The sequence below is a fragment of the Dendrobates tinctorius genome, unplaced genomic scaffold, assembly GCF_039654945.1.
Source record: "Dendrobates tinctorius isolate UK_male_01 unplaced genomic scaffold, ASM3965494v1 ptg000189l, whole genome shotgun sequence".
NCBI classification, from domain to species: Eukaryota; Metazoa; Chordata; class Amphibia; order Anura; family Dendrobatidae; genus Dendrobates; species Dendrobates tinctorius.
This window is the reverse complement of record NW_027361856.1, coordinates 4584597-4600959: the sequence shown is the minus strand read 5'-3', so window position 1 is coordinate 4600959 and position 16363 is coordinate 4584597. Positions and strand designations below refer to the sequence as shown.

The 16363-nt window shown below is 46.3% G+C and overlaps 1 protein-coding gene across 2 annotated transcripts in view; it reads right to left on the bottom strand.

Annotated features, from left to right (window-relative positions):
- Nucleotides 1–15400, bottom strand: part of KCNJ9 (potassium inwardly rectifying channel subfamily J member 9) — a 37987-nt gene extending 22587 nt beyond the window's left edge. Inside the window, exons 1-2 of one of the 2 annotated variants that reach the window (XM_073552292.1) lie at nucleotides 15072–15400; nucleotides 5904–6847 (exon numbers count right to left, since the gene is read on the bottom strand). In XM_073552292.1, coding sequence (XP_073408393.1) covers nucleotides 5904–6819 — 916 coding nt within the window. In that variant the 5' untranslated portion in view covers nucleotides 6820–6847; nucleotides 15072–15400. Of the gene's footprint in view, nucleotides 1–5903; nucleotides 6848–7194; nucleotides 7353–15071 lie in introns of those variants that run through there. The other variant, XM_073552293.1, reaches the window with a different exon arrangement.
- Nucleotides 15401–16363: the final 963 nt, after the last annotated feature.

Sequence of the window (16363 nt, the reverse complement as noted above, 5' to 3'; positions counted from 1 at the left end):
AAAAAAGTACTTTTTTTAACGGATCAATTTGTGAAGCACCTGAGGATCCAAAGTGCTCACTATGCATCTAGATAAGTTCCTTGGGGGGTCTAGTTTCCAAAATGGGGTCACTTGTGGGGGTGCTCCAATGTTTAGGCTTACAGGGGCTCTCCAAATGCGACATGGCAACCGCTAACTATTGGAGCTAATTTTCCATTCAAAAAGTCAAATGGTGGTCCTTCCCTTCTGGACACTGCCGTGCGCCCAAACAGTGGTTTATGACCACATGTGAGGTATCAGTGTACTCAGGAGAAATTGCCCAACAAATTTAGGATCCACTTTATCCTGTTGCCCATGTGAAAATGAAAAAATTGATGCTAAAAAAAAATTTTTGTTGGAAAAATTAAAATGTCCATTTTTTCCTTCCACGTTGCTTTAGTTCCTGTTAAGCACCTGAAGGGTTAATAATCTTCTTGAATGTAGTTTTGAGTAGCTTGAGGGGTGAAGTTTTTAGAATGGTGTCACTTTTGGGTATTTTCTGCCATATAGACCCCTCAAAGTGACTTCAAATGTGAGGTGGTCCCTAAAAAAAAAATGGTTTTGTAAATTTTGTTGTAAAAATGAGAAATCGCTGGTCAACTTTTAACCCTTATAACTTCCTAAAAAAAAAAGAATTTTGTTTCCAAAATTGTGCTGATGTAAAGTAGACATGTGGGAAATGTTATTTATTAACTATTTTAGGTCACATAACGCTCTGGTTTAACAGAATAAAAATTCAAAATTTGAAAATTGCGAAATTTTCAAAATTTTCGCCAAATTTCCATTTTTTTCACAAATAAATGCAAAAATTATCGACCTAAATTTACCACTAACATGAAACCCAATATGTCACGAAAAAACATTCTCAGAATCGCTATGATCCGTTGAAGCATTCTAGAGTTATTACCTCATAAAGGGACACTGGTCAGAATTGCAAAAAATGGCCCGGTCATTAAGGTCAAAATAGGCTGGGTCATGAAGGGGTTAAGAGAAGCATAGAGAGTCCAGATCACCTGAAACAATTATCCCTCTCTACTCTTCCTTGGTCAGGCTTCATCTGGAATACTGTGTCCAGATCTGGTGACCAATGTCATGCTGTGACAGTCTTTGGTAACCTTATGCTCCTGTTCATGTCCTAAGCTGTCCCCTCTCCCAGGAGGCCTGGGACTAATATGTTAGTGTATAAACACTTAAGACAAATTGGGATAACAAAAAGCTACTTACATACAAAAACATCAAGGGTGGGGAGGAATTAGACTAAATTCACAATAGGTGTTTTTACAGCTTTTTTAATGCAAATTTTCAACTGCGTTTTACAGTACAGAAATCTCATGCACACAGCTTGTTTTGTCATCAGGATTTTGTGCTTTGCATTTTTTTTTGCACAATGGAGCATATCACTTCTTTCATTGTCTTTCACCCATTGAAATGAATGGGTGGTGAAAAACGCTGAAAAATCGCAGGTATCAGGTTTTGCTGCGTTATGTGGGCCAAAACCTGATTCTATAGACTAGGACTTTGAAAAAAAAACAAACTTAATTTTATTAGCATGCACAAGAAAAAAAATCTAGCATGCCAAACCGCAGCAAAAAAGCAAGAAAAAAAACAAGGAAACCTGCTTTTTTTCTGCAGCTTCTTTCCTGCCAACAGATCAGGTTTTGCTGCAGAAAAAAAGGCCTAGTGTGAACTTACCCTATATAGAAAGATAGGAATGTACAAACAAAATGGGAATAGGATAATGGAGAAAGCATACACCCAAAAACAGCACACAACAATCTCTAGCAGCAACTACGACCTCCTACTTCAGCACACCATCTCCAACAAGCCAGGAAGTAAAGCTTCAGAGAGAAAATGAGCAGTTCAGGAGCAGCTGAGAGATGGAGCTGCATGTCTCTAACCAGCATACAAAAAGTCGTTAACCTCGTCAGCACAAAAGTAAACGAAGTCAATTTAATATGAGGAAAAAGCCACACAGGCTAAATGGAAGACCTGCGTTTTACAATACGTAAAGATGGCATAACCCCAGATCTCCCAGGAGGATGTGAAATGCTCATGACAACCACATTTTAAAAGACATTGAAAAACTGGAGCAAGTTCAGAGAAGAGCTACCAGGATGGTGAGCGGACTGCAAAGTATGTCCTACGAGGGACGGTTAAAGAATTTGGGAATGTTTAGATGGCAAAAAAGAAGACTAAGAGGAGACCATAGCTGTCTACAAATATTTGAAGTGATGTAAGTATAGAGGGATCATCATTATTCTCATTTATACATGGAAACACGAGAAGCAATGGAATGAAACTGAAAGGGAGAAGATACAGATTAGATATGAGAAAAAACTTTGCAAAAAAGAAAAAAAGACCAAACACAACGTTGGCAATTTACTGATATCAGTTCATTGAACCTCTCTGTATTAGGTCCTCAGAGACATTTTGGTATATTTATAAGGCTATTCTTAGCATGCATTATCATGACAAACATTTAACTAATTGTTTTGCTTAAGTGCACTGTTGGCTGTATTATTATGTACTGGTTGAGCTCCACATATAAGCTTATCCCATGTGAAACTATTTGGGGGGGGGTGTTTTGATTACCATGTTGGTTTTGTGGTTTTAAATGTTTTTATCTATGTGTATGTCCCAGATTCAAATATTTACATGGTTTTCTATTATATCAGGTGTGCATGCCAACGTTGTTTGGTCTTTTTTTCTTCCTTTTTTGCTTACCTGTCTTCCAGACAAATGTGTAGCACCCTGCTACTGACATATAAATCATTTTCTGATGGAGATGCACCCTACCCCTTTCTATATTAGAAAAAACTTTTTGACAGTGAGGGTGATCAATGAGTGGGAGAGGCTGCCATGAGAGGTGGTGAGTTCTCCTTCAATGGAAGTCTTCAAACAGTAGCTGGATAGACATCTGTCTGAGATGGTTTAGTGAATCCTGCATTGAGCAGGGGGGGTTGGACATGATGACCCTGGAGGTCCCTTCCAACTCTAACATTCTCTGATTCTATAAGTATGGGTTTTGCCACATCTGTGCATGAAAACATAGAAACAGGGATGCAGAAAAATGGCCGCAGGTGTGACAGTGTGAAAAATTAGGCTGTAACAGAATAAGTTTGTTCCTGAAAGGTTGGAGAGCAGCACAATAATGAGGGTGTGCAGGAGCAGTGGAGGGTTCTGTAGGTTGGTCAAGATTAATAGACAATTTATGGGCAAAGTAGTGGGAGGGACAGTGTAGGGAGGGGACAATATCGATAGGAGGCCAGTGTGAAGGCACAGTTTGGAGAGGGAGGGTGTGAAGGGGGTAGTGTGAGGTTTTAGTATAGAAATGGGAGAGAATAATGTAAGGGTTTAGAATGGAAATTTACAATGTGAGGGTAAAGTATGGAGAGGAGGCAGCTTGGGAGAGGGTGAGGGCACTGTTTGGTGGTGGGGACAGTTTGAAGTCATACTTTATTCTCTGATCAATTGTTTTCCTATTTATTGTTCACCATGTTAGAGTTAAAAACACTAAGGATCAACAACCATGAAGCTAACAAAGGTTATATCAGTGGATGCTCTAGCAACCTTTAGTGCCCAGAGTCAGGCAGCTACCAGTGAGTCCACCATGTAGTAATATAAACTGATTAGTCCGTCCATCTAATTTCTTCCAACAGATTAGGTGTGACTATAATTTCCTGTACCCCCCCTTTCCTTTTTCACAAGTGTTCTTCCAGGTCCTTCATCTCTACTAGAAGTGGACTCAGTGGTGGGGTGTCAGTCCTCATGCCTGAACCCCACTAATAAAGCCATGACCTCCTCTTGTGTCCCTGAGAAGGGTGATCCCTAAGGGTGTGTGCACACGCTGCGGAATCCGCTGCGGATTAATCCGCACGGATTTTGCAAAAACCGCAGATAAACCGCAGGTCAAAAGACCTGCGGATTATCTGCGGTTTTGCCTGCGGTTTGGTCCTGCGGATTCACCATCTCCACAATGGTGGAGATAGGAACCCGCTGCGGATTCCGCAGAAAGAATTGACATGTCAATTCTTTCTGCGGTTTCAAAACCGCAGCAAATCCGCGCGGATTTTTCTGCAACGTCTACACAGCGTTTTTTTTTTCCCATTCATTTGAATGGTACTGTACACCGCAGCTAAAACTGCTGCGGGTCCGCAGCGGCCTAAAACGCTGCGGAAACGCAGCGTGTGCACATACCCTAATTCCTGCATAGCAGCCCTGCTCTTAAGATAAAGGTGGAGCCTGCCCCCAGGTAAGTGAATATTCATATATAATCATGGAAAGAGTTATCAGCTATTTCACGCATCCGTTCATTCCTCACCCAAGAATCTGCAAAAACCCTAGTCCATGCCCTCATCATCTCTCGCCTTGACTACTGCAACCTCATGCTCTGCGGCCTCCCCTCAAACACTCTCGCACCCCTCCAATCTATTCTAAACTCTGCTGCCCGACTAATCCACCTGTCCCCCCGCTATTCCCCAGCTTCTCCTCTCTGTCAATCCCTTCACTGGCTCCCAATTGCCCAGAGACTCCATTACAAAACCCTAACCATGACATACAAAGCCATCCACAACTTGTCTCCTCCATACATCTGTGACCTCGTCTCCCGGTACTTTCCTGCACGCAACCTCCGATCCTCACAAGATCTCCTTCTCTACTCCCCTCTTATCTCCTCTTCCCACAATCGCATACAAGATTTCTCTCGCGCATCACCCCTACTCTGGAACTCTCTACCACAACATATCAGACTCTCACCTACCATCGAAACCTTCAAAAAGAGCCTGAAGACCTACCTCTTCCGACAAGCCTATAACCTGCAGTAACCACCGATCGACCAAACCGCTGCACGACCAGCTCTACCCTCGCCTACTGTATTATCACCCATCCCTTGAAGATTGTGAGCCCTCGCGGGCAGGGTCCTCTCTCCTCCTGTACCAGTTATGACTTGTATTGTTTAAGATTATTGTACTTGTTTTTATGTATACCCCTCCTCACATGTAAAGCGCCATGGAATAAATGGCGCTATAACAATAAATAATAATAATAATAATAATAATCAGCTCAGGCTCATAAATAATAATTGTTAACCTTGACGTGTGGATGTCAATATTGGGTTATGTTGTACATGTTCTATGTGAGTAAAGGTTACGCTGAGCGGCACTACTGCCTGTTTCCATCATGTATAGTCCTATAGGGGTTAGGCCTGTTTCACATTTCAGTTATTTGACGTCAGTCAAAATCCGCCAGCGTGTGAAAAAACGGATCCGTTTCCGTTTTTCCACAAACGGATGGCACAGGATCCGTCTCCGCTTTAGCAGCTATGTGAGAAAGAGAGAGAATGAGAATTTTGCTGCCAGAACGGGTTTCGGGGTTAAATTTCATGAATTTCATGAAAGGACATTCTTCCGGGCATGCTTAGTATAAAAAGGCGGATCCCTTGGCGGATTCCATCAAATAACGGTTGGTAACCGTCACCCATAGGTGTCCATTATAACGCATGGCGGGCGGCAACGGATCCGTTGCTATCCGCTGTTTTAACGCAGACAAAAAACGTTTCATTGTCCGTCCACCCCAGACAGCGGACACCAAAATTATGACGGATCCATCAAAAAACGGATGCAACTGATGACCATCCGTCAAAATCCGTCACTAATGTAAGTCTATGGAAAAAAAACGGATCCGCCAAAAAAATGGCGGATCCGTTTTTTTGCAAAACGGCGGATTTTTACTGATGTCAAAAAACTGAAGTGTGATACAGGCCTTACTGTACTGGTCCTCATCAGGGCTTTCAGGATCTAATCATCCAAAGACTGGGAAGGTCAGGGTGTGAGATAATTAGGGAAGGAACGGCGGGTTTTTTTCTCATGGTCGCAAGCAGCTCGTACCTGTGGCTTCCACCATCCCTTCCAGGATCACAACGATTTCAAACTCGTCCTTCTCCAGTTGCCTCTTTGAAACCTCCCAGAAGGGGCTGTGCTCATTTATTTCATGGCTGATAATGAGGGGGGAGACCAGGAAGAGGCGGTCATCTCCTGTCTCAAAGCCCACGTTGATATCCGTCTGGTTGAGAGGAATGAACTCGCCTTCCTGTGTTTGCTTGGATTTGATCAATTTGGCACGTATGGAGGCCTCCACAATGTGCGACTGTCGGAGGTCTCCCACCCGGAACATGAGACAGAGTTTGTCGTCCCTTAGAGAAATGACAGCATGTGAGGAGAACACCAGAGTCTCCGCTCTCTTGTTGGGCTGGGAGATCTTTACAAACATGCATCCCACCATGAAGGCGTTCACCATAGAGCCGAGGATAGCTTGAAGAAGGAGTAGAACAATGCCCTCGGGGCACTTGTCTGTGATCACCCTGTGTCCATACCCAATGGTTGTCTCTGTCTCTATAGAGAAGAGAAAAGCTGACACAAAGCCGTTGAGGTTTTTGATGCAGGGCGTCCACTCTGAGTCCTCCAAATGCTCCAGATCTCCGCGGCAGTAAGCAATGAACCACCAGATCACCCCGAAGAAAAGCCACGTAATGGCATAGGCCATGATGAACACCAGTAAGCTCACCCGCCACTTCAGATCCACCAAGGTGGTGAAGATGTCCGTCAGGTAACGATAGGTCTCCCGCACGTTTCCATGCTGCACGTTACACCTGCCGTCCTTCTCCACGTATCGCTGGCGGCGACGCAGCTTCCGGTCAGCTTTCTCCAGCCTCTCAGCAAGTTTGGAGGGGTGGGAAAAGGATGCTTTACTGTTGGGGACTGTTGAGTCAGGGATGGACGTGAAGGCATTGTTGTTCTTGGCCATTGTGTTTAGGGCCAGAAGTAGTTAAAGCCTGGACAAAAAAGAGAAAGATTAGTGCTGCCAACATGGAAGATGGTGGTGAACTGAACCCCTAGAGACTGCTAATTGGCCACAAATGTATGATTACCCACGGGGTGACCCCAGCTTTAGTCCCTTGAACAGAGAAGAAATAGATCAGTACTAATACCGCCAATGGGGGGGGGGGGACAGGAGAATAGAACTAGAGGCTGCTGACGGACTTCAACTGTATGGTTTGAACCCACCAGGTGACTCCATCTTCCATCCCCTAGAGTCTAGACGAACGGTAGCAGGGTTCCTGACCACCGTGACAATAGTAGTGAAGCTCCTGAGTCACCAGGGGCCCGCTGTTAATCCTACCTCTATGCCCTCAGAGAACTGTGGTTTGCAGCTAGTGCTGCGGGCAGCAGTGACGCAGATGACAATATAGCATCTTTACTCTGTGGTCTGGCTGTCACAGATACCACCATCCAAGCGTCTTGAAGCCTCCCATGTCAGTGACAATAGCCTAGGAAGAGTTAACCAAGAAGTCGATGAATTTACTAAAATTAGCAATAGCGGATGTCTCCCGTCTATATGTGTCGCCCTCTCCCAGGAAGCCCTGCTTCAGCAGTTGCCATGGAAACCTGTCAGATGTGCTCTATACGTAGCTCACATTTAACTATTGCCATTCTTACCCGAATGTTCAATGATGTCATGTGACCACGCAGATGGAGATGGCTGTGGCGGCACGGGCATGTAACCGTTATATAACGGCAAGGTCTGTGACACAGATCAGAGTCACCAAGTTTTCCTTGCTTTTCTTTCACTGGTGATCCCCTTCCATCCCCTCAGATGCCCCCTACAAATTAAGCCTGGGGCAGATACCAATGCGGAGAGACCTTATCCGGATACTGGTACTGACAGATCCAGGGCAAATACTGGTGACCTGCATTAGATACTGATACCGAATGACCAGAGGAAGACACTGGTGACCTGCAGCTGATACTGGTACCGACAGATGCAGGGTAAATACTGATGACCAGCAGATACTGATACCGAATGACCAGAGTAAGATACCTGCAGATGATACGGTACCGAGTGACAATAGAAAGATACTGGTTACCTGCAGCTGATTCTGGTACCAAGTGACCAGAGGAACATAATGGTGACCTGCAGCTGATATTGGTACCTACTGACCAGTGGAAGATACTGGTGACCTGAGCTGATACTGGTACCGAGTGACCAGAGGAAGATACTAGTGACCTGCAACAGGTACTGAAACTGAGTGATCAGAGGAAGGCACTGGTGACCTGCAGCTGATACTGGTACCGAGTGACCAGAGGAAGAAACTAGTGACCTGCAGCTGATACTGTTACCGACAGATCCAGGGTAAATACTGGTGACCTGCAGCTGATTCTGGTACCGAGTAACCAGATGAAGACACTAGAGACAAACAACAAATACTGGCTGGTACTGAGTGTCCAGAGGAAGATACTGGTGACCTGCACCTGACACTGGTTCCGAGTGACCATAGAAATATACTGGTGACCTGCAGCTGATTACTGGTCCCGAGTGACCAGAGGAAGATACTAGTAACCTGCAGCAGATACTGGTACCGAGTGACGAGAGGAAGATAGTAGTGACTTTTAGCTACTACTGGTACCGAGTGCCAGAGGAAGATATTGATGACCTGCAGCTGACACTGGTACCGAGTGATCAGAGGAAGATACTAGTGACCTGCAGCTTATACTGGTACTGAGTGACCAAAGGAAGATACTGGAGACCTGCAGCTGGTACTTGTACCAAGTGTCCAGAGAAAGATACTAGTGACCTGCAGCTGACACTGGTAACGAGTGATCAGAGGAAGATACTAATGACCTGCAGCTGACACTGGTACCGAGTGACCAGAAGAATATACTAGTGACCTGCAGCGGATACTGGTACCGAGTGACCAAAGGCAGATACTGGTGACCTGCAGCTGATACTGGTATCGAGTGACCAAAGGCAGATACTGGTGACCTGCAGCTGATACTGATGCCGAATAACCAGAGGAAGATACTAGTGACCTGCAGCAGATACTGATACCGAGTGACCAGAGGCAGATGCTGGTGACCTGCAGGTAATACTGGTACAGAGTGACCAGAAGCAGATACTGGTGACCTGCAGATGATACTGGCACCAAGTGACAAGAGGAAGATAGTAGTGACCTGCAGCTGATACTGGTACCGAGTGACCATAGGAATGTATTAGTGACCTGCAGCTGATACTGGTACCGAGTGACCAGAGGAAGATACTAGTGACTTGCAGCTGATATTGGTACTGAGTGACCATAAGAAGATACTGGTGACCTGCAGGTAATACTGGTACAGAGTGACCAGAAGCAGATACTGGTGACCTGCAGATGATACTGGCACCAAGTGACAAGAGGAAGATAGTAGTGACCTGCAGCTGATACTGGTACCGAGTGACCATAGGAATGTATTAGTGACCTGCAGCTGATACTGGTACCAAGTGACCAGAGGAAGATAGTATTGGCCTGCAGCTGACACTGGTACCAAGAGACCAGAAGAAGATTCTGGTGACCTGCAGCTGACACTGATACTGAATGACTAGAGGTAGATACTAGTCACTTGCAACTGACATTGGTATCGAGTGACCAGTAGAAGATACTAGTGACCTGCAGCTGATACTGGTACCGAGTGACCTGAGGGAGATACTGGTAACCTGCTGCTGATACTGGTACCGAGTGACCAGAGGAAGATACTGGTGACCTGCAGCTGATACTGGTACCGAGTTACCACATGAAGATGCTAGTTGTCACGCTGCAGCTATGCAGGTAACTGCAACCTCCACTAGATGACAACAGAGTGGAAGGATAGTAGCAAGTCTGCAAGAGAAGACCTGCAGTGCTGCAGCGAAGCCACCACCAGGTGGCAGCAGAATAGTCAAACAAGTGGAGTCAAAACCTAGACCGTCACGCAGTACAAAGGGGGGAAAAACAAGCACAATGTCAGTGGAGAGCCAAAGAGTCAATACCAGACAAAAGGCAGAAGTATCAGGGACCAGAGGCAACGTCAAGTCAGACTCAAAGCCAAGCCAAACACCGGGAAAACCAAAAGCAATCAGGAAACACTGAGACAGGATGGGCAGAGAGGGAGGAACAGACACGGGCAAGGTAAGAAAGCGCAGCAGGACAAATCAGGGTACTACCAGAGTCTGTTACTCACGCCATAGGCAGAAAATATAACTGACATGGCCTGCAGGATGCAGCAGGAAGAAATAGCAAACCTGAACCCAAAATGAGGCCAGGCAAAGTTAACCCTTGACATGATCAGCCCAGGAAAAGGACAGACAGGACTCAAAACCAGGACTGGATCATGACACTATTGATGTGCAGCAGATACTGATGCCAAAAAAACAGAGCAAGATAATAGTGACCTGCATCAGATACTGGTACCTAGTACCCAGAGGAAGACACTGGTGACCTACAGTTCACACTGGTACCCAGTGACCAAAGGAAAATAGTAGTGACCGGCAGCAGATACTGGTTACCGAGTTACCAGAGGCAGATACTGGTGACCTGCAGATGATACTGGTACCAAGTGACCAGAGGAAGATACTGATGACCTGCAGATGATACTGGTACTGACAGATCCAGGATAAATACTGGTGAACTGCATCTGATACTGGTGCCAAGTGAACAGAGGCAAACACTTGTGACCTGCAGCTAATACTGGTACCGAGTGACCAGAGGCAGATACTAGTGTCCTGCAGCTAATACTGGTACCAAATGACCAGAGGAAGATACTAGTGACCTGCAGATGATACTGGTTCCGACAGATCCAGGGAAAATTCTGGTGACCTGCAGCTGATTACTGGTCCCGAGTGACCAGAGGAAGATACTAGTAACCTGCAGCAGATACTGGTACCGAGTGACGAGAGGAAGATAGTAGTGACTTTTAGCTACTACTGGTACCGAGTGCCAGAGGAAGATATTGATGACCTGCAGATGATACTGGTACTGACAGATCCAGGATAAATACTGGTGACTTGCAGCTGATATTGGTACCGAGTAACCAAAGGAAGATAATAATGACCTGCAGCAAATACTAATACTGATTGAACAGATGGAGATACTAGTGATCTGCAGCAGATACTGGTACCGAGTGACCAGAGGAATCTACTAGTCACCTGCAGCAGATTCTGGTACCGCGTGACCAGAGGAAGATACTGGTGACCTTCAATTGATACTTGTACCAAGTGTCCAGAGAAAGATACTAGTGACCTGCAGCTGACACTGGTAACGAGTGATCAGAGGAAGATACTAATGACCTGCAGCTGACACTGGTACCGAGTGACCAGAAGAATATACTAGTGACCTGCAGCGGATACTGGTACCGAGTGACCAAAGGCAGATACTGGTGACCTGCAGCTGATACTGGTATCGAGTGACCAAAGGCAGATACTGGTGACCTGCAGCTGATACTGATGCCGAATAACCAGAGGAAGATACTAGTGACCTGCAGCAGATACTGATACCGAGTGACCAGAGGCAGATGCTGGTGACCTGCAGGTAATACTGGTACAGAGTGACCAGAAGCAGATACTGGTGACCTGCAGATGATACTGGCACCAAGTGACAAGAGGAAGATAGTAGTGACCTGCAGCTGATACTGGTACCGAGTGACCATAGGAATGTATTAGTGACCTGCAGCTGATACTGGTACCGAGTGACCAGAGGAAGATACTAGTGACTTGCAGCTGATATTGGTACTGAGTGACCATAAGAAGATACTAGTGACCTGCAGCAGATACTGGTACCAAGTGACCAGAGGAAGATAGTATTGGCCTGCAGCTGACACTGGTACCAAGAGACCAGAAGAAGATTCTGGTGACCTGCAGCTGACACTGATACTGAATGACTAGAGGTAGATACTAGTCACTTGCAACTGACACTGGTATCGAGTGACCAGTAGAAGATACTAGTGACCTGCAGCTGATACTGGTACCGAGTGACCTGAGGGAGATACTGGTAACCTGCTGCTGATACTGGTACCGAGTGACCAGAGGAAGATACTGGTGACCTGCAGCTGATACTGGTACCGAGTTACCACATGAAGATGCTAGTTGTCACGCTGCAGCTATGCAGGTAACTGCAACCTCCACTAGATGACAACAGAGTGGAAGGATAGTAGCAAGTCTGCAAGAGAAGACCTGCAGTGCTGCAGCGAAGCCACCACCAGGTGGCAGCAGAATAGTCAAACAAGTGGAGTAAACCTAGACCGTCACGCAGTACAAAGGGGGAAAAACAAGCACAATGTCAGTGGAGAGCCAAAGAGTCAATACCAGACAAAAGGCAGAAGTATCAGGGACCAGAGGCAACGTCAAGTCAGACTCAAAGCCAAGCCAAACACCGGGAAAACCAAAAGCAATCAGGAAACACTGAGACAGGATGGGCAGAGAGGGAGGAACAGACACGGGCAAGGTAAGAAAGCGCAGCAGGACAAATCAGGGTACTACCAGAGTCTGTTACTCACGCCATAGGCAGAAAATATAACTGACATGGCCTGCAGGATGCAGCAGGAAGAAATAGCAAACCTGAACCCAAAATGAGGCCAGGCAAAGTTAACCCTTGACATGATCAGCCCAGGAAAAGGACAGACAGGACTCAAAACCAGGACTGGATCATGACACTATTGATGTGCAGCAGATACTGATGCCAAAAAAACAGAGCAAGATAATAGTGACCTGCATCAGATACTGGTACCTAGTACCCAGAGAAAGACACTGGTGACCTACAGTTCACACTGGTACCCAGTGACCAAAGGAAAATACTAGTGACCGGCAGCAGATACTGGTTACCGAGTTACCAGAGGCAGATACTGGTGACCTGCAGATGATACTGGTACCAAGTGACCAGAGGAAGATACTGATGACCTGCAGATGATACTGGTACTGACAGATCCAGGATAAATACTGGTGAACTGCATCTGATACTGGTGCCAAGTGACCAGAGGCAAACACTTGTGACCTGCAGCTAATACTGGTACCGAGTGACCAGAGGCAGATACTAGTGTCCTGCAGCTAATACTGGTACCAAATGACCAGAGGAAGATACTAGTGACCTGCAGATGATACTGGTTCCGACAGATCCAGGGAAAATTCTGGTGACCTGCAGCTGACACTGGTACCAGGTGACCAGAGGAAGGTACTGGTGATCTGCAGCTGATACTGGTACTGAGTGACCAGAGGAAGATACTGCAGCTGATACTAGTACCAAGTGACCAGATGAAGATACTAGTGCTCGCTGCAGATACTGATACCGAATAACCACAGGAAAATACTAGTGACCGGCAGCAGATACTGGTACCGAGTGACCAGAGGGAGATACTAGTGATTAACAGCAGTTACTGATACCGAGTGACCAAAGGAAGATACTGGTGACTTGTTGCTGATACTGGTACTGATTGACCAGAGGCAGATACTGGTGACGTACAGATGATGCTGGTACCATGTGACCAGAGGAAGATAATAGTAACCTTCAGCTGATACGGGTACCGATTGACAAGAGGAAGATACTGGTGACCTGTAGCTGATACTGGTGTCAAGTGACCAGAGGGAGATACTAGTGAACTGCAGCTGGTACTATTACCGAGTGACCAGATGAAGATACTAGTGATCTGCTGCAGATACTGATACCGAATAACCACAGGAAAATACTAGTGACTGGCAGCAGATACTGGTACCGCGTGACCACATGACTATACTAGTGATCTGCTGCAGATACTGAATAACCACAGGAAGATGCTAGTGACCGGCAGCACATATTGGTACTGAGTGACCAGAGGAAGATACTAGTGACCGGCAGCAAATACTGGTACCGAGTGACCAGAGGAAGATACTAGTGACCGGCAGCAGATACTGGTACCGAGTGACCAGAGGAAGATACTAGTGATTAACAGCAGTTACTGATACCGAGTGACCAAAGGAAGATACTGGTGACTTGTTGCTGATACTGGTACCGATTGACCAGAGGCAGATACTGGTGACGTACAGATGATGCTGGTACCATGTGACCAGAGGAAGATAATAGTAACCTTCAGCTGATACGGGTACCGATTGACAAGAGGAAGATACTGGTGACCTGCAGCTGATACTGGTGTCAAGTGACCAGAGGGAGATACTAGTGAACTGCAGCTGGTACTATTACCGAGTGACCAGATGAAGATACTAGTGATCTGCTGCAGATACTGATACCGAATAACCACAGGAAAATACTAGTGACTGGCAGCAGATACTGGTACCGCGTGACCACATGACTATACTAGTGATCTGCTGCAGATACTGAATAACCACAGGAAGATGCTAGTGACCGGCAGCACATATTGGTACTGAGTGACCAGAGGAAGATACTAGTGACCTGCAGCAGATGCTGATACCGAAAAACCAGAGGAAGATACTAGTGACCGGCAGCAGATACTGGTACCGAGTGACCATAGGCAGATATTGATGACCTGCAGCTGATACTGGTAACAAGTGGCCAGAGGAAGATGCTAGTGACCTTCAGCTGATACGGAGTGACCAGAGGAAGATACTAGTGACCTGCAGCTGATATTGGTCCCGAGTGACCATAGGCAGATATTGATGACCTGCAGCCGATACTGGTAACAAGTGGCCAGAGGAAGATGCTAGTGACCTTCAGCTGATACGGAGTGACCAGAGGAAGATACTAGTGACCTGCAGCTGATATTGGTCCCGAGTGACCATAGGCAGATATTGATGACCTGCAGCTGATACTGGTAACAAGTGGCCAGAGGAAGATGCTAGTGACCTTCAGCTGATACGGAGTGACCAGAGGAAGATACTAGTGACCTGCAGCTGATATTGGTCCCGAGTGACCATAGGCAGATATTGATGACCTGCAGCTGATACTGGTAACAAGTGGCCAGAGGAAGATGCTAGTGACCTTCAGCTGATACGGAGTGACCAGAGGAAGATACTAGTGACCTGCAGCTGATATTGGTCCCGAGTGACCATAGGCAGATATTGATGACCTGCAGCCGATACTGGTAACAAGTGGCCAGAGGAAGATGCTAGTGACCTTCAGCTGATACGGAGTGACCAGAGGAAGATACTGGTCACTTGCAGCTGATACTCGGTGAGCAGAGGGAGATATTGATGACCTGCAGCAGATACTGGGTGACCAGAGGCAGATACGGGGACGGAGTGACCTAGGAGCAGATGCTGGCACATACCTGCTGAGGACGCTGCCCATTTGCTTCTGTGGATGATTTTCCTGCGACATTGCCGCACACGGGCTGGATTGTATAGTCAGCACCTGCTGAACCTTGGCTGGAGCCGTGCGGCTGAGCCTGTTCTGCGGAGGGTGAAGACGATGCTCAGGCCCTGCCTCTATACTGAAGGAGGATCGGTGGGAACGGCAGCAGATGGGGGTCTCTGATCTGACTGACAGGTGAGGGAGAGGACCGCCTACACATAGGAGACCATGCAGGATCCAGGGGCTAAACAAGGGGACGCTCTGCTCCATGATCCCATCCTCCAGACTCTCCACCAGATATAGAGGAGATGCACCAGGGATATGTCCTATCTGCTGGATCTACCTTGTCCAGGCATATAATTATGGAGCAGCTCCTCTAGTCACTGATATAGCACATTCACCACCATTCAGACATGTATCATAGAAGAAAGAAGCTGCTTCTTGATTGTCACATTTGTGGGGATCTGCTATCTCCACCACCAGAAGGCAGGACTTAAAGTGTAACTCACCTACCAAGTGACAACCACAGGGCTACTAGTGGCCCCATGATAATGACATACAGGGGCTTCTCACATAATTAGAAATCATCAAAAAGTCAATTTATTTCAGTTCTTTTGTACAAAAAGTGAAACTCATATAGAGTCATTAGAGAGTGATCTATTTCACGTGTTTATTTCTGTTAATGTTGATGATAATGGCTTACAGCCAATGAAAACCCAAAAGTCATTATCTCAGTAAATTAGAATACTTTATAACACCAGCTTGAAAAATGACTTAAAATCTGAAATGTTGGCCTACTGAAATGTATGTTCAGTAAATGCGCTCAATACTTGGTCGGGGCTCCTTCTGCATCAATTACTGCATCAATGCGGCGTGGCATGGAGGCGATCAGCCTGTGGCACTGCTGAGGTGTTATGGAAGCTCAGTCTGCTTTGATAGAAGCCTTCAGCTCAACTGCATTGTTGGGTCTGCTGTTTCTCATCTTCCTCTTGACAATACCCCATAGATTCTCTATGGGGTTAAGGTCAGGTGAGTTTGCTGGCCAATCAAGCACAGTGATACTGTTCGCAAACCAGGTAATGGTACTTTTGGCAGTGTGGACAGGTGCCAAGTCCTGCTAGAAAATGAAATTTCCATCTCGAAAAAGCTTGTCGGCAGAGGGAAGCATGATGTGCTCTAAAATTTCCTGGTAGACGGCTGCGCTGACTTTGGTCTTGATAAAACACAGTGGACCTACACCAGCAGATGACATGGCTCCCCAAACCATCA